This window comes from Sinohyriopsis cumingii, unplaced genomic scaffold (assembly GCF_028554795.1).
Source record: "Sinohyriopsis cumingii isolate HCF-2022 unplaced genomic scaffold, ASM2855479v2 utg002725l, whole genome shotgun sequence".
Taxonomy (NCBI): domain Eukaryota; kingdom Metazoa; phylum Mollusca; class Bivalvia; order Unionida; family Unionidae; genus Sinohyriopsis; species Sinohyriopsis cumingii.
In genome coordinates, this window is record NW_028316283.1 from 357,555 (window position 1) to 382,682 (window position 25,128).

At 35.0% G+C, this 25,128-nt stretch overlaps 1 protein-coding gene across 5 annotated transcripts in view; it reads left to right on the plus strand.

Annotated features, from left to right (window-relative positions):
- Positions 1-1,085: 1,085 nt before the first annotated feature.
- Positions 1,086-25,128, plus strand: part of LOC149770074 (uncharacterized) — a 55,125-nt gene continuing 31,082 nt past the window's right edge. For 2 of the 5 annotated variants that reach the window (XM_089949444.1, XM_089949448.1), the window contains exons 1-4: positions 1,086-1,293; positions 18,805-19,279; positions 21,910-22,112; positions 24,630-24,958. In XM_089949444.1, the coding sequence (XP_089805570.1) occupies positions 18,871-19,279; positions 21,910-22,112; positions 24,630-24,958 (941 nt within the window). In that variant the 5' untranslated portion in view covers positions 1,086-1,293; positions 18,805-18,870. The other 3 variants (XM_089949447.1, XM_089949446.1, XM_089949445.1) reach the window with 3 other exon arrangements.

The window sequence follows — 25,128 nt, forward strand, 5'->3', positions numbered from 1 at the left end:
TATAAGGATTTTCTTCGCTTTGCAAGGTCTAAAAGGATATTTATAAAAAAAATGAGTCAATGAGCGGCTTAACCAAACTTATACAGTTCCGTGTTCTTTTTTTTTTTTTTAAAACCGATAGCCACTATGGTAAAGAGTGCTCCTCGAACGAGTAAGATGGCGGTATGTGATTGATTAAATGCCAGGGATGATGTCATGTCGAAATTATCAATACAATAAATTAATTTTAATACCGAACCTAAATTAGTGCCCCCAGAAATTATGAAAAGCAAAGAATATCGGTAACGGTACTTTTTTTCTAGAAAAATTACATTTTTACAAAGCCCTAATAAAAAAAATAATTGACACTGAAATAATATGAATGACTTGACAGTATTTTTTCTGCAAAACCTGGTCAATAGAAAGGTAATTTCACTGCTAAAACCAAGGAAACATTGTAATCTGGTACATATATACAGCTCAATAATTTCCGCTTAGCGTGTCCTAGTTGTGTGCATCTTTTCTGTCGTTACCCCACCCCACCCCACTAGTTACACACCGCCATTAAGACCCGGGATAAAAAATGTCTAACAGATGTACCGGAAACGAGAGAACTCACGTGCGGCGGTTTTGTTATCAGTGTCAAAAATGGGCATAACCTTTTCATTGTTTTCGAACAAAATGTCATATGCTGAGTTAAATTCCTCTTTGCAGATGACATTACTATTATTATTATTATTATTATTTGTTTTTAGTGCATACAAAAAGGCAACTCTGTGTGTGTGTGTGTGTGTGTGTGTGTGTGTGTGTTATATAAATCAAGATGAACTCTCTCTTTTGATCTGTTGTCCTCCCTCATTAAGAGCCTCGCTTTACATACGTGTCAGATGATTCAACGACACAAATCATAATGCCTTGAGGCAATCCATTCATTAAGTACGTACAGAGCCCTATTAATACTGTACTGCGGTCTGGAATGCAAGTATAGTTGCCTTTGCGAGTTCCAATTCCCTACCCTCTCATTTAGATACTCACAAAGACCTAGTCGAACCTGTTTTCTCATTATAGCATATTTCTCAGAGGCTCCATAAGGGAACTTACACTCTGATACATTGATTGTGGTAGAACGCAGCTCTCTACGCCCATTGCGCCATGAAGGTATTGATTTACAGCTTGAATATACAAGTGCTGTATTTGTGAACGGTGCGTGCAGAAAGCCTTGCATACAGATAAACCAAAATCATAAAAGGTTGAATGCATTGACGTTTTCAAAGCAGGAAAAGAGGAGATATTTTCCAAAGCCAATATTGCAACGTACGTAGTTGTTACAGGATATGTATTTTATCCCATTTACATCAGTACAGGTTTGTGACTAGTTCACAGCTTGTTAGAACCATTGCCCAAGGGTTTGTGTCCGTAATTTTTCAGCATTCACTTCCAATATTCACGGGATCGGAGGCACTGTCTTCAAATCACTGTTCTCAAATATCTATATTCAATAGACAGTTATGTCATAATTGTCTATTGTCAGGAATGTGGTAAGATAATAATAATAATAATAATAATAGAAAAAATGCATGAAAACTGCGCCCAAGTTGGCCGATTTTCTGAACCAAATCAATTTTTTCAAACATGTTTATTCTCTCTTTTTCAAAGACATCGGCATCAGTGTAATATGTCTCTCATAATGGATTAACCGAATGATGTGGTGTTCTGGATTTTGACCCTAATCTAGCTGTTATAACATGTCCTCCTTTTTGCTTAATGTTCAATGTTGTCTGATTGTATTTGTGGGGTACCAGATGGGTTGTGTGAAGTAGTTACATTCGCAGTTTGCATGTTTAATTTCCTTGTGCAACGTCTTACTTTCGATTCAAAGTTTAAGTACCTCACGTGGATTAGATCTTGTTGTCGCGGGTTCAAGCCCGCACTAGACCTTGCTGACATTGTCTTATGCAAACCTAACACCGGAGAGAGGCATTCCTTTTATAGACCAAATCGTGCAGATGAAGTGGTATCGCGTGATTGGTCACCTACTTGACTCGTGCACAGGTGAACCTCGGCCAGGGTGCATAACCTGCCAATGTCCACTGACAGCAGAACAACAAAGACTGAATTTTTTTAATTTATTTTTTATGTGACCTCAACTAAAAACTTTAGCATTATGTTCAGCCAAAATTTTATATATGAAAGATTTTCTCTTTTTTTTAAAAAAAAGCCCAAAAACTTTATTGTCATTAAAATACATTTTACAGACTTTAACATCATTAACTTTAATATTGTAGCACTTCATATTCGTTTGGAAAGTTTGCTCATTTATGAGTGCAATTCTTTATATATACATTTTAATAACGTACTTTTAATCGGCACGAATAGCTATTGTCGTGCTAACGTGCTGTTAAACACAAATGCAGGTGTCCAATCTCGAGCGCTCCGGCCGACGCTGCAGGAGCCTGCCTTCTCCAGTGTGCTAAGTCGCTAGGGACATGCGTCCCACCTGGCTTAGTAAATATGCTTAACTCGGATAACACCATCAGGGTCGACAAGAGGGGTGGGGGCAACAGGGGATATATCCCCGGGGCCCGGACCGAACAACACTTTAGTTTTATAACAGACAAATTTTGTTTGAACAAGAACTAGGAGAGGCCCGGGTGTTTCTTACCACAGGACCCGTGATCGCTATGTACGGGCCTGAACACCATGAACTCTAGACAGGTGTTTAGTTTTCTGAATCGCATGTGTTTATTTTAACAGCAAATTAGTACTCTTGAATGCCCAGCCGAAATGTAAGTGATATTTGGATTGGAGCATATAAAATTATTCAAATAAAAAATAACCCACTAACCATTAATGGGCTACCACTGACACAGTCGTATATTAATCGGGAATCCAGTCCAAGACCCTTAACGTGTGAAGCGAGCTTGAAATCTGCTGTGTACACTTGGTCCCTTTCATCTGGTTTATCTCGTCTTTTACCCATTAAAGTGTACGCGACACTGGCACTTTAAATTTTGTTTAAGTGCTAATATTACAATTAGCATGTGACATAAAGAAGTAATTAAATTAAATGGTGCGTGTTCATCTTACTCTTGCGGATTTTCACATATGCACCGTGTACATTTTGATGCGAATCCACAATGACACTTTGGTGTTGGAGGGTCATCTCGGGTATAGCTTTTTATTGTCATTTTTATTACATTGTTTTTTTTTATGTACATATCTTGTGCATTTTAAATAATTTGAAAAATATTTTTCGTCCAATCTGTTTAAAATCCGATGTCCACTGTCCTCACGGAAGACAGTGGAAAATAAATTTTTATCCGATTGTAATTTAGTCCAGTTTTTTGTCGTAGCAGATAATTACTAAGAAGTACTGCCATTTTTCAACAATTTTATTGGGAGAAATCGGACAAAAAAGAATAATAATTAAACTTGCCACATTTTCGGTGAGGAAAAATGGGTGGGTGGCTGCCTGGCTGGTGTTAGTTTGTGTTCATGGACACTAGCTCAAAATAAGTACCCATACTGCCATACTTCCTACCTCACCTCCATACGTATTCGTTGCTTCCTTTCCCACACAACTGTCCACGATCTTTTATTAATGCGGCTATAATGGGTCTGGTTACGGCGTTGTTTAGTTCCAATAAAGGAATAACATTGTCCGACCAATACCACGAAACTGTTAATTTATTAATTAACAACCAGTAAAAGTAAACGAAAAGGTGAATTGACTACTTGGAGATGAGACATTGTTTTCAGGCCACCCCCACCCCCCATTCTCACTCCACCAAAACTGATGAATCCGTCTCAATAACGATATATCAAATTACAATATTGTATAATAATGATTATGTAAAGATATGTGTTGGTTTTTAATTCACGATAATTGTCAGATTTTTTCATGGTCAGATATTTCATTTGTAACCTTATCTTGTTCAAAGCCGCCCTTCTAACTCATCATAGTCATAGATCAAGTGCGTATAGAAAAATGGACATGTAAATAAATATATGGGTATGGAAAAAGAGCAGCGGTGTAACTGTAAATTTTGTTGCATCGAAATTCGTCCTGGCTGCCGCGTCGCCTTTATTTAAAATATTACACTGTTTCAAAACGCTTTAATTGTGCAGTTTTTCATACAAATTCGCAGGACCCTACATTCATTCCCAAACCCAACATTACACCTCCTTCCCGTAAACACTGACCATTTCCTTAACACGAACTTTGAAAATCTTTACAATTAACACAAGTTCGCAATAAAACAGCACTAGATCGACAATGCACTGGTAGTAATATACCAAAAGTCAAAGCATACATTGTCCTTAATATAACCATACCTGTCAAAGTAAAGTAAATTACAGCGGCAGTATACTACCTGTCGAATACAGTAGCATGCACCAGTAACAGTGACGACGACGTCCTGCAGCCAGGATTAGTTTGTTGGTCTTTTTTTTTTTTTTTTTTTTTAATAAAGGCAGAGCAACACAAGTAGGCTGTTTAGTGCTAAGGCAATTGGAGTAAAGTAAAGTGCCTTGCCCAAGGACGTACCTCGTTAACCTGGAAGATCCGACGAAATGATTCGAACCCGCACCGTTTTGGTCGCACAACTATATCATTAAGCTATCGGAGCAAAAATCTTACATTTCCTCGCTTTTGAATGACTAGTCCGATGTGATACATATTTTAAGACTTCCCTCATGAGAAAGCTAATGACAATGCTTATAATATTATTGCAAATTAATGAAACTGGGATTAATTGTTTTGAATATATTGTGGAACAGGAACTAATTTATGTTGCTTAAAACATCATTTTCTCTCAGGCCACTCTCATACACCTCAGCAAATAAGACGAACCGAATGCGTATTTTGATCCTTCAATACTACATCTCGCCGTTATTAAAATACCCCCACCCAAAAAAAAATTTCAAACTAACCCGTCTCTAAAAACATCCAAAAGAATTTCAGCAAATTTGACATAAAACAACTTGACATGAAGGTCATTCAGTTTTTTTTTCAGATTACAATTATTCGTTATTAAATATGCCTGCAATTAATAAAAGTAGAAAAACTTGTAAACAACTACTCTAACACCAAAAAAACCCCACCCCCTCAAGAAAACCCCTAAAACAAACAAAACAAAACAAAAGACACCACAAAAAACTGAATACAATAAAACTGTATTGAAAGCATCCCAGCAAAATCATTGTATGTTTTTACACAGAATCAAATATTTACTTACTAATAATTAAAAAAAATCCCCCAAAACAATAACTTAAAACGACTTTAGAAAAACGGCTTAATATAATTTTATAAATTCCCAGAGAGAGCAGTTATGCACAAATGTTTGGTTTCCACCGTCAGATATGGCCACCGTTAGTAAATACAGAAAAATCTGAAAAAACGTTTCTCAAATATTTGACAGATAACATTCCGCCATCATGCTTTTTCTAGGTCTAATTTGTCTGAATGATGCTGATCCACCAATAAGATTGGTCCACCCTTTACTAACATCGGAACAGAATGAAACGGCATAATTTGATAAAATTTGACAACATCCTTGCATGAAAACCTTTCCAGCTGATGTGAACGATACGTATTTCCTGCCAAATATGACCATCATTATTAAAAGAAAATGGGTTAAAAAGACTTACACGATTTTTGGGTTAAAACAGCTCGAGAGGAATAGACCCAATTTAACATATAATTCTTATATCAAGACCGTTTAAGATGAAAAAAGAAACGTTAGTCCGCCATCAAATAGGCTCTCATTTAAACCCAGAGTACTTAGTCAACTGATATTATGTTGTTCTGTTGTTCTTGGGCTTACGTCAGACAGGTGATTGAAATCTGCCCCACTTAAGTCTTTTGATTGTTGAAATTCCTACCTTAGCTTTTAACAACTAAGAATGGATAAGATCTTGTTCAAATGTATGAGAGAAAATGTCTCAAAAGATTCAGCATTGTTAACATTACATATTTAATTATATTTAGTGGTGCAACTGTTAAATGCCGACCGCATTGGTGGCCTAAGTGGTTAGAGTGTCCGCCTCGGATGCGAGAGGTCGCGGGTTCAAACCATGGCTAAGACTTGACAAAATGGTACTCGCAGCTGCCTCGCCTGTCGTTCAGCATTACGAGGTATGCGTTTGGACTAATGTTTGTCAGTCTGGTGTTAGGGTAATGTGATTGGGTGGGACATGATACCACATGACTTCGGCTTGATGCCCCAGCGCTAGACATTATTATAAACTTCTCACTGCAGACATCGTAGGGATATGACTGATGAATTGTTAAATCTACGTTAAAAAATTAAATCACACACTTTACAAGCCGTTTTAGCATTCATTTTATCTGAAAGAAAAAAAAAATTGCGAAATGCTATTTGATACATTAAAAAGAATTTATCATGTGAAAAAGTTGGATTTTTTTTCTCTCACGAAAGTGACCAAGAACTAATGCACAAGATTTTGCATGTCGATTTATTTGACACATGCAGAAAAAATTCACATATGTAAAAAGAATTTTACGTATGTGAAAAAGGCCACATTCATAAAAGACCATTTCAAATTCTGCATTGGAAAAGGTGACTTTTTCTAGAGTGGTGATGCATGCATCAGAATAGTTGGGTTAGTGGTTGTAAAAGAAACAGCCCAAATCCTCGCCTAACCAAATCGTGGGTTTTGTAACATTCGACTTTGTTTTTGGCAACAAAGACGGGTGGGGGTGGAGGTGGGCATATAACTCTAGTCGAAGGAATGGGTAGTTTGTATAGACTAATTTACATCTCTTTATTTCGACTCCAAAAGAAAATGTCTTGCTCCTTTTTTCGTTTAAGATGCTCTTGCTGACAGTCGCAACTTCTATTAGATTTGGTTTATCACATATTAACATTGTTAGTTTTTAATGCTATTCATGAAATTTTGTAAAGTCAAATTGAAAACAAAAAAAGCATTGGTTTCAAAAGTATGAAACTACTGCTTACGTTGCTGTTAGACCACTCCGGTGGCCTAGTGGTTAGAGCGTCCGCCTCGGATGCGGGAGGTCGTAGTTTCGATCCCCGACAGAGTCATACAAAGACTGGTGTATGGATAATGTGACTGGGTGGGATATAATTAATATTAAAGCGATGGAAGAAAATGTTAAGTTCACTATCATATAAAACTTGTTTAAAAGTTTATTTCCAAATGCCACAGGAGGTCACACGTGTAAATGCGGGGGGGGGGGGGGGCCGCCAAAATGATCCAAATCGGGACCCCGCGTTTGCTAAAGTCATAGGCGCCCGCATGATGTCACGTACCCCCCCCCCACCGACCAATGCTGCGGGTGCCTATCGCTAAGGCCGTTACTGTCCAAGTTTCTTTTTTTATGGCATGTGATGGAATTTTAATGAGATTTTAGGGCTGGGTGCCATACTATGTAAATAGAAGCATATAACGAGTTAGACCGATAAATCAGCCCTTCACCCGTGATGATATTGATTTTGGGGTGAGGGGTTGATATCACATATTCATTAAAAGCTGCAATTATCTGCATTCAAATCTGGCTGCACACATCGATGTATATTTTATACACTTACCGGTATTTCTCGTGGCTGTGCAGCTACTGTCGGCTGAAGGGTTCTTTTGGTGACATGTACATTATATTTTGTGAGCAAATCATATGTTTGGTGACTTGTAAATCCATCTGGAATAACACAACCATCATTCTTGTGGCCATTTTGAATTTCGCGCTTGATATGGCTGTTACCAATTACCGGTACGTGTCTAAAGTGTACGGGGGTTTGTTCCGGAATGATTTGTATGCAGCAAAATTGCATATTTTAATGAAAACGTAACATCAGACCCACAACATGGTCCATCAGTATCAACACAGATTTGTGGGATTGATTTATCGGACTAATAACTGGTATACTGGATCTGCCAAGTTTAAAGCATACGGGCCAAGGCCATATATAACCTGTTTTTAAACACTTATTTTGTTTTAATTATTATTGGTATTTAATATGTGAATAGGGAAGAGAGGGCTATGTAGTCAGTGTGCACACGTTAATGAGACAATGGACTAAGGTTTGATGACTTAGGGGTCAAAACGACATTGTGGCAGCGATATATTCTCAAAGAGTACGAGTTGTGAGGAGAGTAACAGCATGCAAATACAACATTGTGCCCAATATTATTGGGTTCTCTTTCTCTGCATGAAAGAAAAGGTTGACTATAATAGATCAATCGTGTACCCGACAACGCAAAAAAACTTTTCAGGAAAAGTAAAAATTATATCGATAATAAAGCGTCCCAATTCCAAATTTTGCATATATATATATATATATATATATATATATATATATATATATATATATATATATATATATATATATATATAGGGGTGAGTGGGTGGAGTTAATTTACATAATTGTGCAAAACAACAGTTTGAAATGAAACGCATAATCTAATGAGTATAATGATAGTTGCTCCAAACAATTGATCATATGTTTTATTGGACACTTTAGACTGCTCCGATGGCCTAGTGGTAGAGCGTCCGCCTCGGATGCTGGAGGTCGCGGGTTCGAACCCCAGCCAAGTCATACCAAAGACTTATAATAATACTACTCGCAGCTGCCTCGCTTGGTGCTCAGCATTAAGAGGTTAGTGTTAGGGCTGGTCAGCCTGGTGTCAAGATAATGTGGCTGGGACATGATGCTACATGTCTGCGGCATGATGCCCCAATGTTAGACATCACTATAAACTGCCACACTTCAATCATTTAGCAAGATCACTGATAAATTGTTAAACGCTACGCTACAAATCCAAATCACCGACACACACATACATTAGATACTTTAAAGGTTCTTTTGAGTTGACACGACTTGTGTGTCGACTAAAAATTGATTTGAGGAAATGAATGATAGTAGCTAAAATTGGGGCGATACATCAGCAAAAATAGAGGTTTGAAAAGCATTGTAGTTAGATACTTCCAGTAATAAAAATTACGTTGGCAAAGGTACACCCCACGATCCGAATTACGGTAGCAATGGTACATTGATATATCTAACCACATTTTATTGCATGTACGAAGTGATCTCTGTCCAGATGTACCGAATCGTCAAAAATTTCGTTTTCCTTGAAGGGTACTACCATCGGCAAAGGTAGGTCACACTGACCTACTTTTTAAGGTCAAGACAGCACATACACTTTTGTATATGCCATCATGACATTTGTTTTGTGTTCTTATTTGAACTTCACAACAAGCAGAAGGTACATATTGATATTTTTTAAAGTTGCGTGAAACAGGTATTTCTTGTGCTGCATTGAATATTAACATTCTTTATATTTACGCATTTCATTTCCCATGTACTGTTGCACGAAACTTGATGTATACAGTTACCTTTAACACTCATTTTAGCACCCATATAGATTAAATTTGCTAGTACTATTCTACTTTTTTCATAAACTGACTGCAACGTTTCTGGGTTTCTGGATTAGTAAGCGGATACATAATATTAAAAAAAAATGTTAAGTTCAAAGCACAACTCTTCAAGTTTTGTTCCAGTTATATGCGTGGAGAAAAAGAAACAAAACTTGTAATTTAGACCGATTTCTTCAATGAGAAACTTAAAAGCTATTTCAATCGTGTCCTGGCATGATTCTTGTTGCTGTTACCTTTTTTTTTTTTAACTGAACGCACAGGTGTGCAAGTAGAGACACGTGTTAAAATAGACGTGTATAGCGTTGTTCCGTCTAGAGCCTCGTCTTTAACCGACATAACCTCGACATGGCAAAGTGCCAAGACCTCTTTTTTATGTGTTGTTTTTGAACTTGCATTATGCTCTCGACATCCAATTATTTAATATAAATTTGATATTCAATTTGTGATTACGTTCGAGATTTTTAACTCTTGCAACTAGACATATAACAAAAATTGCCTTTGGATGTAAAGGACAAATATATTATTTCTTGCTTTGTGAAATAGCGAGCAATTTAATATCTTCGTTAGGTAACTTTTCCTATTGGAGCCTCTATGGTAGACATGGCTTCGATAATGTTTATCATCTAGTGTGAGGTACTGTTAGGGACGAACACTATTTTCTTGGTTTTGTTGCTGTTACATATATAGACATTATCTTTTTGTTATTAATTTGAACCTAAATAAATGAATTTGTGTTATTCCATTTTTTATAGAAAACAAAATTGTTTAAACAAAAAGATTATTATCTTCTCTATCCAAATATTTTCAAATGAAAGAAATACGTTTCTCCATCCCCACTGACGCCTTCACAAGAGAATGACGTCAATGAATATATTATCTTAAAGTGCGCCATTTTGCTTGTTGGCTACTGCGCCGTGTACCTAAACTTATGGAGAATTTTGACGTGAAACTGGACTCGTAGAAAGGATTCTCAATTATCAAAAAATACACAAAATCAAATTTTATGCAGTTAAGACAACGAACTCTCTCTTTCACGGTACTTATCCCACACTTCTTGCTCTAAACCCTGAAAGCTTTTCAGCTATGAAACCCTTGTCCTATGCAAAGGGCGATGATGGTTGACAAAAGAGAACATGGGGATAGGACCTGAGGATCTGTTCAAGGCATTTCAAGAAGCAAATCTGTCATCAACTGGTTATTCTTCCGTACCCAGATAAAATAATTTCAAGGATAAAATCATAAACGCTGATGAAAGGTAAATTAAACAGGATCAACGTGCCGAATGATTCGTCGTTAGCATGAAGATACAATAGCTGCACAGTTTTAAAGGCGTATTTTGTTCAGTTTATTTTCATAAATAGCGCAAGTTTACCTTGTTTATAAGTCCAAAATTAACGAAAAGCTAGAGCCGCCATTATTTGGGCTACACCGGACATGCTGATGACGTCAGTGACAACTTGCATGATTGTCGGTTTCATAGTTCGCTAGTTTTAATGAAAGTCCTTTTCGATCGTTTCATGGTGTTTTCAGTTAATATTTTATTAATTTTTATTGTGAATGTATAAGATTTGTAATGTAATAGAAGTCCAAGTATGCAGATATCTTTATAGGAGCCGCCTCGTAATTGCCAAGTTTGTACACGTTTCATTGTTTTTTCAAACAATGTCACGTGACGTACGCTGTTTATTTGCAGTGCGCGTCTTTGCGAGATAGATTTTTGTGTGCTCTGTCACAGCTGTATAATTCTTACGAAGAACCAAATTTCTTATACAGATTTGAACATGAATTCTCTGCCACCCAATTTTACCAGTGATGATTTACGATTTGCAAATTTAGCAACTGGGTCAATGTTTGCGTCAGTAGCGTGATTGCTATATTTAGAAGTTCATTCGAGACAGTTGCAAAATCACGTGATTCAGTCATGAGAAATTGCTTACGTAAACCGCTCTTTTTGTCAACCAGCCATTGCCCCATATTATTGTTTTTGGCAATAAACTATTTTTTTTTTGTCCAACAGAAAAATAGTTTAAATCAAGCAATATGTAATATTAAATGTTTTTTAAGAGAATATGGAACTATATCTACCTATGCGTCAAGATTTTCGTTTGTTGGACGCAACTAAAACATTGACCACTACAGGGTTACGGGCTTTTTTTTTTAAATGTATAAAAAAGACTAACTGGCCCCACCTTTAATGTATAAAGAAAAAAATGTTATAATCAGGGCATATTTCAAATAATAACAGGCCTTAAGAGAAAAGAAAGAAAAACCAAACAACACCCCCTCCAACAAAATTCAAGGATTTTAAATTGGTCGTATTTTGTCTTCTTCCTCCCACCTAGCCTGGTTGGTCCCATAATATTTGAGACTGGTTTTGTCAGCATAAGGAAAACGTCAAATATGATATTTCACTTAAGGCATGTATATAATATGGAGTATATAAAAATAATTGCTGCAAGCCAACATTACTCTCCTAAGATAAAGTGTGCTAGTATACATATAAAATGTTTGTTTTCAACTTTTTAAGGGGTGAACTTGATCATTTATATTTTTCTGAAATTGTAAATTTCGGTCTTGTTTCGACAAGTATAGGTATCTGCTGACATGCAGTTTTGACTAACGTAAACTCTGTTGATTTGATATGAATTTTTTAAAAGTAAATTTGTGTAAACTAAGACAAAAATGAACTTGTATAAAACAAAGAAAAATTGGGATTTGTAAGCTGCTACAATGAATGGTATTAAAGTTAATTGTATTACATGTCTTTAAATGAAAAATGGAAAAAAAAGAAAGTTGAAGGCAGTGAAACCAAAAATTTGAAGTTAGAAGACCATTCCTGGAAAGAAGACTATTGCACAAGTCAAATGTTAGCTGTAACTAACTTTGTAAATTAATTATTGATAAGATTAAATGAAACATGTATGACAAAATGAACGTGAAAGCATATATATGTGTATGTTTTAGATGATGCAGAACCAAAAATCTTTGAAATTCTTAGAAGATGTTATTTCCTTCATCGTCTAAACTTATTTGAGTATGTGAGCGTGTTTCTTGTAGAGGAAAACTTTGTGGAGTGATTTTTTGCAGCTTGAATATTTACTGACAGGGCCACACAAAAAAAACTTTCTGTTTTTGATTGTTCCACTGTCCCTGTGTCTCATTGCTGACCCTAGCTTGTCCAAGCTTCCTTGCCCAACTTGTGCACATAAAAAGAAATCATTTTGCATTTGACTAGGCTTAACCATCATGATGCAGTTCCTGTTTGAAAAGTTGGTTCAAATCGAGTTTTAAAATGTATTTTGATGAATGTATTTTTCATTAATTATTATAAACATGAATCATATCAATGACGTACACTATTTCTCGTAAGATTTGGGGGAAAACTTGTTTTCCAAACAGTACAGAGTGGGTTTGCCATGAAAGGTGATGTAAATATTTGGTAAAATTTTGTAATGGGGGGAGTGTATTGTCAAGGGCATCCCTAAGAATTTAATTAATGAGAAAAATAAATAGAAGCGAGGTGGGTTGGTGTGGCAAGCAGATCCCATAGAATTTATTACATTTACCATCTGTACTCGCTTATAAGTTGAGCCCATCTGCAAAGTGCACTGACTTGGATCTGCCAGTGCATCATGTGTCAGCAGATCTGGGTCTTTGCAGTTTGGTATAAATAATCAGTAGAACAAACAACATAGTCCCTGGACTGCAGTTGCATTATGCTACAGCAGATTGGGATCTAGGTTGTTTGCAATGTAACTTGTAAGCAAGTATATACACCATTACATGTTCTGTTAAATGACATTCTTGTAATTTATTTTTAAGAATTTTTGACAAAATAGTATCTGGAACTGACTGACAGTTAAATGGCCAATTTGCCAGGCTCCAGGTTTTAAAGGAATGCACTGATTGTTGTATGTGCTTGTCACTGGATAAATAGTATTGTCTCTTGGTGCCTACTACGAGTTACCCAGAAGTTTATGAGAATGTCTGAATACAGTAATTGGTGTGAGAGGTCTTCTGGCTACAAACAGGCCATGAATATTAAGGTGATTGGGCTTTTGTACGGAGTTAAATACAGAGGTTCCTCATTATAAAGTGTCTGTACTGAAGCCCCTCATAGCATAGGTGTAGTTGTTGATTCCATTTTTTTTTTTTGTTTTAATGCACTGTCAGGAGATAACATCCTTCACTATAAGGTTCACTTATTTGTAAGAGTGCCATGAATAGCAGTATATAAAGCTAGGTATTTTACAGTAAAAATCCCTTAGTATCCTTCTTATAGAAATTTACTTAAGTGAATGTCATTCCCAGATGGTAAAGTATATTTCACATATGATAGGCATAAATTACGTTCCCAATTGCCTCAAAATATATTGCAGGTGTTTCCATCATTGCTAAAAAAAAAAGTGCTTGACATTATTGGTTGAATGTTGATCACAACTTGCGATCATTGGCTGGCTTCAAACACAATTTTCAGTACAGGTGCAATTACATTTCTACCAGAGAACTATGAGTAGTTGCCAGGTAAAGTGAATTCATTTCAAGAGATGGAGGGTATAGTTCAGTACATATATGTGGTGTTATGGTTGTTGACAATTTTGTTTTTGTAGACCATAAGAACTCATTGCAAGTTTACAGAAATGTGTTCATTTGAGTTTGATACAATGCTTTGGTTGCAGACATTAGTGTGTACATTTTTTATCATACACAAAGTCTGGTAATGTTTACGATGTGGGAGGGTAAATGTGATTAATACATTATCATATCAGATTACTGCATAAAAAAAACACATCAAGAGATCATTTATTTATTATAAGAGTTGAACTATAATAGTATATGATATTATTATTGAGGAAGTAATATTTATGATCTTTGTGTAAAATGATTATTAGGGCATAACCGACTTTTGATCCGGAAATCGGATTCCACCGGATAGTATGAACTTCCGATTAATCGGAGTCGGACAAGGCAGGAACGACCGATTCCGATAATAAAAATAATAAAGTTGAATTTCTATAGCACCGTGTCTAACACTGCGTGTCATTCGATAGTGCGTTAATAAAGTTAAATAAGAAGTCAGAAAAGTCCAATATGGTCAACACAACGGGGTGAAACGATAATACTTGAGTTAGACCGAAAGATTTAAATTTATTAAAATATATAATACAGTCCTACCCGTTTATGTCAACATCCTCAATAATGAAGGCATAATATTGAATACATTGACACATGCTAATGAGGTATTAAAAGAAAATGATTCCGCAAGAGGCCAACTTTATAGGACCAAACAAAAGCCTGTTTTATTTTTATTTGACCGCGACATTAAAGCATGGCGGCAAGATCAACTAATTGTTGAATAAAGTACACGATGGAACTGGCCGCTTGCCGACATAAATGATTAAGGCGGGAAAATAAAAGCCTGGCGGAAAGATCAACTAATTGTTGAACAAAGAATGGGTTGGAACTGGCAAAAAAATAAAAAATTTCATGGATTCTTTGTGGCTTTGAACTTCGTTGCATTTTGCTATAGTCCTGCCATATCCTTCCCTTTGTGACATCGGTGTGATATGCAAAACGTGTGTAACACGGTTTAAAAAGTTAATTTGAAAAACCTTTTAATTTAGCATTTCCGATTAATTGAATCGTATCCGGAATCGGAAAAATTTCATGCCCAAAATCCGGAATCGGAAATCAGTAGAAAAATGCTAATCGGTTATGCCCTAATGATTATGATTTGTCTTTGACAGAAAAATAAACAAAAATTTGCTATCTTGAGATCAGCATTAGTGAGAGCGCATTGCTATGCTAATTTTCAGTCTGATTAAAATCGGGTCTCCACTGTTCTATGTGAAGATCTGACAGTGACTGCTTAGGGGTCATGTTCCAGTGACCTTTGAATTAGCCAATGGAAATGCAGCTTTCAGAAATCAGAAAGTGAAACAAATTGTTTGGCACACCATGATGCTCTTCAGTCATACTACTCTGTCTCCCAGATGGGAAGATAAAAACACTTGTCTGATTGAGCAATAAAATTTGTCATTTTGGTAATAACATAATTTACCATAACATGACCCCTTTGCGGTTGCTGTCAAAACGTCACGTAGGACAGTGGAGATTTGATTTTAATGAGATCATGTTAATTTTGGAAAATTTTGACTCCTTGGTATACAAGAAAAAGAACTAAATATTCTTTTTGATGGAGATCATTTCATTCTTTCCATTTTTCTTGTAATGGGTCTGATTGTTGATGTTCAGATACAATTTATCTTGCACAGTAGATTTTTTTATTATTTTGTCTCGCCATTTGTTGAAATTTATATTTTTGAACCATTATATATCTTGCTCAGATCAATTTTTTGTGAGCTTCCCTAAAGAAACCTTGATTGTTGGTGCCTGCTTTTTATTATTTCAGCCATATGCTTCTCTTCTGTGGCAGTTTTTTTTTCAAATGAATCACTTTGGTAGGTCCAACTTAAACTTATTCATTAATTTAGTAGAAAGAATGAGGAAGTAGGATCAGTTATATCTTGTGCACTTCCTGCTTTAATATGCGAAGTTTACTTTAAACATTTTCATTGATTTTTATAAAGAGAATGTTCTTTCTCCTAAAACCATTAGGTACCTTTAAATTTTAAAGCAAAATGTATGGGAATGAATAGAAATCTTCAAACATTGAGTGAAATTGCAAACTGCACAGATCCAGATCTGCAGTTGCATCATGCGCTGGCAGATCTGAGTTTGTGTAGTTTGTTAAGAGTAAATATTAGAACAAACATCATTGACCCTGATCTGCAGGCACATTCTGTTATGTAGATCAGGATTTTTTTGTGTAGTTTGTCTTGACATCTAAGTGAGTATATAAGTTATCGTTCATGGGCTTGTTTGTGGATTGTGGCAACCATTAAACCTGTGTCATACATTAAATAAAAAAATATATGTAGCGCCTTTTGACAGGATGTTTGCCATAAAATATAGTTGAATTAAAAATAAGAAATCAGTACCTTCCCACAAGAACATAAGTAGATGTAAATATAGTGGTGTGTAAACACAATTCATGCTTAATGTGATAAATATTTAAAAGAATGTTTTTGATAATTTGCTTTCCTTTCCTTTCCTTAGAGATGTCTGGAAAAAGTTTAATTATATTAAGGTTATTTGATGTCCAGTATCCTATTACCTTTTAAATTATCTCGTAAGTGTACAACTTTCACACTTAGTTAAAGTGGCATGAAACTTTTTAAAATGAAGTATTTCTCATAGTGTTAAACAAAATTCCACTTTAAGGAATGAATAGATTTAAAGATGAAGGATACTTAGGAAGAAAATGAGGGTAGTTTTTCACAAGACGTACAGCGATTTAATTAATGTTACCTTATTTAGGTCAAAACATGGCACCTGTTTTTTTTGTGTGCAGAAAATTAGATACATTTATTTTTTTACCATAAATTTGCGACAGTTTGAGAGTCTTCGTAATTGTGAAGTATGTAGATAATGGGGACCTGTTTGCAATATCCAAGGACCCAAATATGAATCTATGATAAATTTTCTTAGTTCAGTTACTCGACATAGCAAAACTGATAAAATTTAGAAGCTTATAATGAATTCCTTTACATGACAGACAGTTCCATACTCGTTGAAAAGTAGTAATCAGTTTTTTCATTTGTTAACAAATTAGTTGATGATAAAAAATAAAAAAAATGTGAACTTGAAGATTGGGATATATATATTGAATCTTACTGGCTGAATGCTTTTGGCCCATCACTTACTTTGTAACTAAAATAAAGCTTTTATTTTTTTAACTCTTTGTGTTTCCCCTGCAGGCTTCGTAATGTAGAATAGGCCTGATGCACCCTACTGCATGTAATAAGAGATGACAGAAGGAGGTGACCTGTTTACTCTGGGATGAGGCACAAGTTTTGATTAGGACTTCTTTTTAAAAGTGAAATTCTGACCATGCATTTTAAGAACTGAATTTTTTATTAAAACTTTTTTAAAATGATTTTTTGCTTATGTGCTAGTAAGACTGCTATACACACATTCACACAAAGATGCACATACGATCATAGATACATATTTTCATACATACATACTGTTCTATGTTAGCAAATAAAAATGACATTGGTATCACTTTTTAGAAGTAGTTACCATATATACTTGCTATAAGTATAGTCAGACTGCAAACAACAAAGATCCTGATCTGCCATAGCATAATGTGCCAGAGATCAATAATGTCTATGATGTTGTGTTCTACTGAGTACTCCTAACAAACTGCATGGGTCCAGTTCTTCTGGCGCATAATGACGGCAGATCTGGGTTTGTGCTGTTTGCTGCTGGATTCGTCTGGTAAGCGAGTATATACGGTATGTTGTAGTTTGTCTGATGAAAATATATGTTTTCTGGCAGCCCAGGACAAGTAGAAAATATATCTTGGCAAGTAAAGTTCATACAATTTTACATTACTTGCTCAAAATTTTGTTTAGTTTGAGGAGGAAAATCCAGATATTTGATAAAGTTCATGAAAATGTTGATTCAGCACAGAAAAATGAATTTATCCAGCTGAGTTGATGCCATTGTCAGTGTATTGATTTGTGTTTGCCATTTGAAAGAAAATTATTGTACAGGTCATATACAGGATTCAAAAGTCATTTTGATGTAGATTTTTTAATGTTAAGATTGTGAGTTGAAATATTGGAAAGAATGTTTTAATGGTCACACACACACACATACATACATACATACACACACACACACATATATATATATATATATATATATATATATATATATATATATATATTTTGTTCACTGCAGGCTTTAGACATTGGTTTGTCATATATACCTAATTGGCTTGCAATAAAAATTTCATCATAAATACTATATTATTAAAAATATAAACGTACAAGATCATCAGGCCGAAACTGGACTGCATGAACCATTGTTGATCTGAACATACATCACCTCAAGTAGAAATTAGAGCTACAACTGAAAGGTTGCTTCCTTGCTCTGGATAATTTACAGTCATGAGTAATTTCCCATACTTCGAGTGTAAATATCTTCCAGGTTCAAGATTTTTGGCATTATCACACTCCTTTCATCAAAGACTAATGTTGATCATGTGATCATGTGACCATGATGAAGGCAGTGTGATATTGCTGAAAATTTTGAACTAGGAAGATATTTATGCTCTGATTATGGGAAATTATTAATGGTCAGAAATTAGAGCTGTACTTGTTCTTAAAACAATCACCAGAAGTTCTTTAAAAAAAAAATCACAACAATGAGGCAAGTAAATCAAATAGTGTTTTGTATGCTGGACATTCAGCTATGATAAATACATGCTCATCTTGATTAAAAAGGAAATATTGCCACTGAGACATGTTTTAAAATTTTTTCTTTTATTGTAGGTTAAATCTTGCTAAAAGGGATATTTAAAAATAAAGACCTATGTGCAAACAAAATGTTGGTTTGTGATGGCAGCTGAATATTACGGAGTTGAAGATGATGGGTATGATGATGATGATGCCCAGGAATTAGATCAGCCTTATGAAGACCAAGATATGCCACCTCAAAAGCATGATATTTACTATGGTCGACAGGAGTCGCGCCAGGATGAAATAGTGGAAGAGGTTGAAGATAACTATGGAGATACAAATGAAAACCCAAAGCAGCACAAACGATCAAAATCACACAATAAACATCACCACATATCACAAGATAGCAGTTCGCCTATGCCAGAAAATTTGCCAAAGAAGAAGAAAAAGAGGGACGAGATTGTAAAAGCTAAACCAAGGGCTAGTTCACCAGATTCAGATGCTGAAGATGGTGAAATCCTTGAGGACGGAGAGATAGCAGATGAGGATGAGGCAGGCCAAGAGGAAGGTAGTATTTGTTTTATGTAGAGAAAACAATAAAATTAGGGATTATTTTGATTTAAGATGAAACTTAAAAGTTTTAATATTGGGAAAGTCCAAGTCCAGGACCAGTCAAAGAACCTAGAGTCAGTATGCTGAAATTATTTTCTGTTTGTAAAACTTGTTTGCTTCCCAGTGGAGACATGCTAACAAAGGAATTCAAAAATGTTTTAAAAAAATATGAAAGTATTGCTATAGTTGCTTCAAAATTTAATGAGGTCATCTACATATACAAAAATGCATACTAAAATTTCATTTCCTATTCTGGCTACTTTTATAAAGGCCTAAAGAAAATAGCTTTGTTTTCTGATTTACACACAATTCTGTTTGTGCCTATTGACCTTATAATTTTTTTCCCGATGATTAAAAAACAGCAAATTCCAGTTTTTCTGAATATTGTGACTGATACAGATTTAAGTTATTGGTTACAGCATTTACCTTTATTCTTTTTAAAACAGTTACAATTTCTCCCAGTGTTTTTAAGTGTCAGCTGTACATTGGACAGAAAATACAATTCTATAATGGCTCCCACTGTGTTCAGTTTGCTAATTTTGATCAACTTTAGATTTACATTAGGTTGTATCAGACAGATGCAAACTATCTAGAGTTCATATCTAACTGACACATAACATGTTGTCAAGTAATAAATGAAAAATTCTTTTTTCAAAGGAATGAAAATAGGTCATGCTAGTGTGATTAATGGAAGGGTGAAAATTAGTGAAGAAAATCTTGTTTTAATTAGATTCCCAAATTTATTTGTATCATGAAATGGGGGAACAAATTTGAAAGCTGAACAAGACATTTTATTGGCAAAAGTCATTGAAAAATGGTTTATTGACCTGAAAATCTACTCGGGTCATCTACATATCGGTAAAAATTTACATCATAAATTGTTTTTATTTATGCCAGACATGATTTTTGTTTCTCAGTTTTAAGGCGGAATTTCGCTTTTCTTCTGACTTGAATCAGATTTTTCTTGATATAGTCCATTTTTATAGCATCTCCAATCAGTTTTTTTTATGAAAAAAACAGTCTGTCCAGTCCCATTCTGCAACAACCCTTGTAAAGTATTCGTTCCATGTATGTGGTCATCTACATTTGAAATAAATATGCTTATAAAATTTTATTTGTTTCCCAAAAGTGGGTATAGTTAATTGTTTTAACAAGATTTTGTGAAAAACGTGTCCCAAAACTTTAATATAATTTTTCTATTAAAACAACATTGTTAAAAAGCTATTCAGATTGTTCCCATGTGCATACATTTTTGCTTGCCAGAACTTTATTTGTCACTATTGGATGGTTTTGGGGCAGTCTTGCTAACAAAGTTTTGTTTAAATGAATGGATGGATGGCACCAAATCAGTCTGTCCTGGTAGTGTGTTTCGGTCATTTTTAAAAAGAAACCTATTTAAAAGCTGTGAACTGGTCTTTAGAGTCCCTGAAGTAGAGACCTTTGTAACTTCAAGTTCTGATTCAAGATTAATATTTGTTATCTCTTGATAGTCAGTTTTACTGAAGTAGAGCCACCTTACTTGTTCTTTGTAAGAAAATTTTGTGAATTCATTTTTTTTAGTGGTCACAACATTTTTCGGTTAAATAAACAAGAAAATGAAAAATGTTTCCGTTGATATATATGGATATGCTTTCTTGCAGAAGTGTCGAAATTGATAGACTTAAATCATTTCATGTGGGATATGAGTACCTTGAGTGGTCTAAAGCACTCTCTGTTATGGAATACTGTCATCTCACCTCAGTCTGCATGGGTTTGAGTCTCGGGTTTGGCTAATGTGGTTATGTGAGAAAGCTTTCCAGTAACTTCTCGTGGGTCAGTGGTTATTTTCTGGGTGCTTTCTCCACCATTTATACTGGCCGCCATGTATAGCTTATCTTGTGCTGAAAAATGGCATTAAACCATACAACAACAACATAGGGGATATGTCCTGGCAGATTGGTAGTCTATAAATAAACGCTGATCCACAATAGTTCATTTCATATCTCTTGATTGCATTTTGAGATGGTGAGACATTTATCACTTTTTCCATCATCATCGTGATAGTTTGTAAATAATTGTAGCTCTGTTCACACATGGAATGTTCTTCTATCAACATTTTTCTTTTGACTTCATTTCAGGAAATGATAAATAAATTTGCAGTATTTAAATATTGTTTGGCATTTCTCTTGCCAAATTAAAAGTACTTCTAAACATGCACAGTTTCAAAATACCATCTATAGATGTTCAAAATGAGCTGATGATTTAAAAAAAAATGGTTTTTATTGAAAACCATAGTTTTAGTTAGGAAGTGAATTACACATTTACTTTTAATATTTTTGAAGATAATGGCCAGTAGAAGAGATCATATAAATAATTGAAATGATATTTTAAATGATTGGCATGTTCAGTTTGCCATAGATTGTGGCACAAAATGCCAGATTGAACAACCTCATTTGGATTAGTTTGTCCCAGGAGGTCACGAGACTGAAAATACCTCATTGTATGCATTGTAGCAGCAACTCTACCTTGTCTATCAGTTTGTCCAACATGTATGTGATCTGTCATCAGAAGTGAAGTCTCATAGCAGTTTAATAAATTTTAATACAGATCCATCTGGAGGCACAGAAAGTGAAAGCATACACAAGTCCAAGATAGATAACTCTGGCAGTCCAGAAAAGTCTCTTCATGGAAGCCAAGAGGAAGAAGGAGACGATAGAGATGCCAGGAGGGAAAACAGGAGAAAAAAGAGAAAAGAAAAGCGGCAGAAGAGGCGGCAGTCTAAAGAAGACAAGGACAAGGAAAAGGACAAGGTGAATAAAATGGTAGAAAAAAAGTTGAAAAGTTATTAAAATTTAGCATTTTTGTAAGCTCCATCATTTCATTGAACAGGCTTTTCAATGATAAAGATAATCATACAGAAATATACATTACCTTGACTTTGGGATTACAATGGCAGTTCGTGACGTATACATTAGTCTGGTGTACAAACACAACTATCACTATATGCTTGACTTGACAATTTACAAGTGGTTGGCCAGACTTCTTTGTTTTTGTGTGTACATTTTGATGTTTGTTTTTGATCAGAACTCTTTCCTATTCAAGCAGTCATTTTTACAAATTATTACGTCAAAATCGGTGGTGTCTGTCTTTTTTCTCATGATACGGTCGTTCATAGAGCTGGAATGATCTTCGTATACTTTAGTCTGGTTTACAAACTACAAGATAGGACACTTCATGCATGTCTGATAAAATTTCAACAATTGGTAGCAGGCAATTTTTATTTTTTAAAAGGTATGAGCGATCATTGTTAGAAAGGATTAAATAAACATGTTTTTTCTTCATTTTTGTGATACACTTGGTCATAGCAGAGTTGAAATGGATGTTTTGCTAACACATCGTGGTCACTGGTCGAGTTCAGCAGGTGGTTGCTCATAATTTTATTTAATAAAATTGATCCATGCAACACGAATGTGGTCCTAAATGACAGGTGGTTGCTCATAGCAGAGGTCACTCATAAAAGGTTTTACTGTATTTCTATGAAAACATTGGTGCACATATTAGACTTGTGGACCTGATTTGTGTTCTTGTTGGTACATACCATTCTTCAGTTTAAATATTTATTTTTTGTCAGTTTTCTGTCCATCTATCCATTATTCAAACCTTTGTTTCCCGAGCATAGCTCTAAAAGATATTTAAGGTATCTCTTTGAAGCTTGATATACATAATGTAGTTGTCCAGATATGCCTTTTGCTGTTAACTATTCTTTGGTTTCAGTATTTTTGTTTGTTTTTGTCTCTTTTTCTTCCTGTCCATCGATCCATGATCCACATATGCTTCCAGGGTAAAACCAAAACCATTCAAGATATTGCTATATATCTTGGTACACAGATCAGTACTGTATTCAAAATATTATTTTTAGCATTTTCACCCATTTGTCAAATCATCCATCCATCCATCACACTTTTGTTTACTGAGTATAACCTGTTCAAGATGTTTCTTTGAAATTTGGTGCACTTATTTGGCTAGTTATCCAGATTTGCTTTTTGCTCTTCACGATTCTTTGGTTTCTGCATTATTTTTTTATCTCTATGGATGTCCATCTATCTGTTCTTTATACACACACTTTAATTTTGAGTCATCATTTGATATTTAGAATTGTCCAATCAATTTATTTTATATTTGTCTTGGTTAAAAAGTATTACAATTAGTATATAAGTATATAAATTAAGAGTGCTGCACTATACATACTGTTAGTAAAAAATATTAAGAGTGCAGGACTTTAGGAAGTCTCGATTTTCGTTTACCAGATGTATCCTTTTTATTTAAATAAGTTGCCATCTGAAAATTTTGTTCACCTTTGCTGATTACTAATACCAACAGACTTTTTTTGTCAGCAACATTTTGGCTGACAATGTTAAAATCTCCGAGTTTTAACAAGTCATATGTGATAGTTCTTTTCTTGGCTTAAAGGAAAATCTCGCACCTAGAGCCTACTTACTGAATGATATCATGGCTAATTGTACATTTTTTAAAGAAGATATTTAAATATCACTATAAATAAAGCCTGGTTCTGGTATTTAACAAAGAAGAGTAATTTTTAAAAAAAATTATAGAATAGAATAGGAAATATTATTGTTGTTCTGAATGAATGGTGGTATCAGCATGGGGTTTTAACTGAATTATTTTTTATCCTGTCTGTTTGGTCCTAAATGAGATGATGCTGATCAAATATCCAGTATGGCTGTCACAATGGCCACCTTGAAAATCTTGTCACTATTTCTCCTGAATGAATGGTCATATCATTATGGGGTTTTCACTTAAAGACTTCTTAAGACATCTAGTTTGTGTAAATTGTGATCTGACTTATAATATGGCTTCCCCAATCACCATCTTGAAAATCTCATTGCTTCTCGATGTCTATTCATATGAACATTATACTCTTATTAGATGTCTTCTGATGATGCCTAGTTGGTACTAAGTGTACATGGTGCCCGTGTTGTATCCATCATGGCAACCATCTTGAAAACCTTGTTGTCATTCAGCATGGATAGTCATTCCATCAAGGGATTTCCACCAGAAGACTTTTTACAATATCTTGTTGATCCTAAGTGAAAATGGTGCCAATCTGACACCCATTATGTCGACCACATTAATAAATTTCAAACGCTTTTTATTGCTGAAGATCAGAGATGGTTTCAATACTTAGCAGTTAAAAGGAAGAGATGTTCTTATCATAAATTCCATGAAATTCATCATGTATGGTGCCATTCCTTTTGGGAGATTCTTCTTATGGCAGGTTTAAACTGTTTTCTCATTTTACATTACAGAAAAAGAAGAAAAGAAAGCATGACTATGTAGATTATGACAATGTTCAGGCTGATGAGGAACAACAGGACTGGTATGCAGGTGGGAACCAGAGAGGGGATCGATCTCCTCCTGGTCCCTATGATAGCCCCTATGGGAGCCCCAATGAACAAGAAGAAACTCCATTCACTAGTCCCAAAGATACTCACGAGGAGAGATATGAGGAAAGAAATCAAAGACATAACAAGAGGCAGCACTCTGGTGGAAATAGGCATAATATGCAGCGTGGATACAGGCCTTATAATAGTTATGACAGTCCACCTGGACCTTATGACAGCCCCACTGATGAAGAGTAAGTTGCCGTTGTTTTACTTGGTGAAACTATGAACAAACCACATTTGTGAGATGGCTTTAGGGGCCTTTTGTGTCAGAATTTTTTTATATACTTCATATATTGTGTACCAATTGCCTTCAGTTAGACAATAAAGGCACCTATTGATTTTGTTGTTAAAAGGTTCTAGG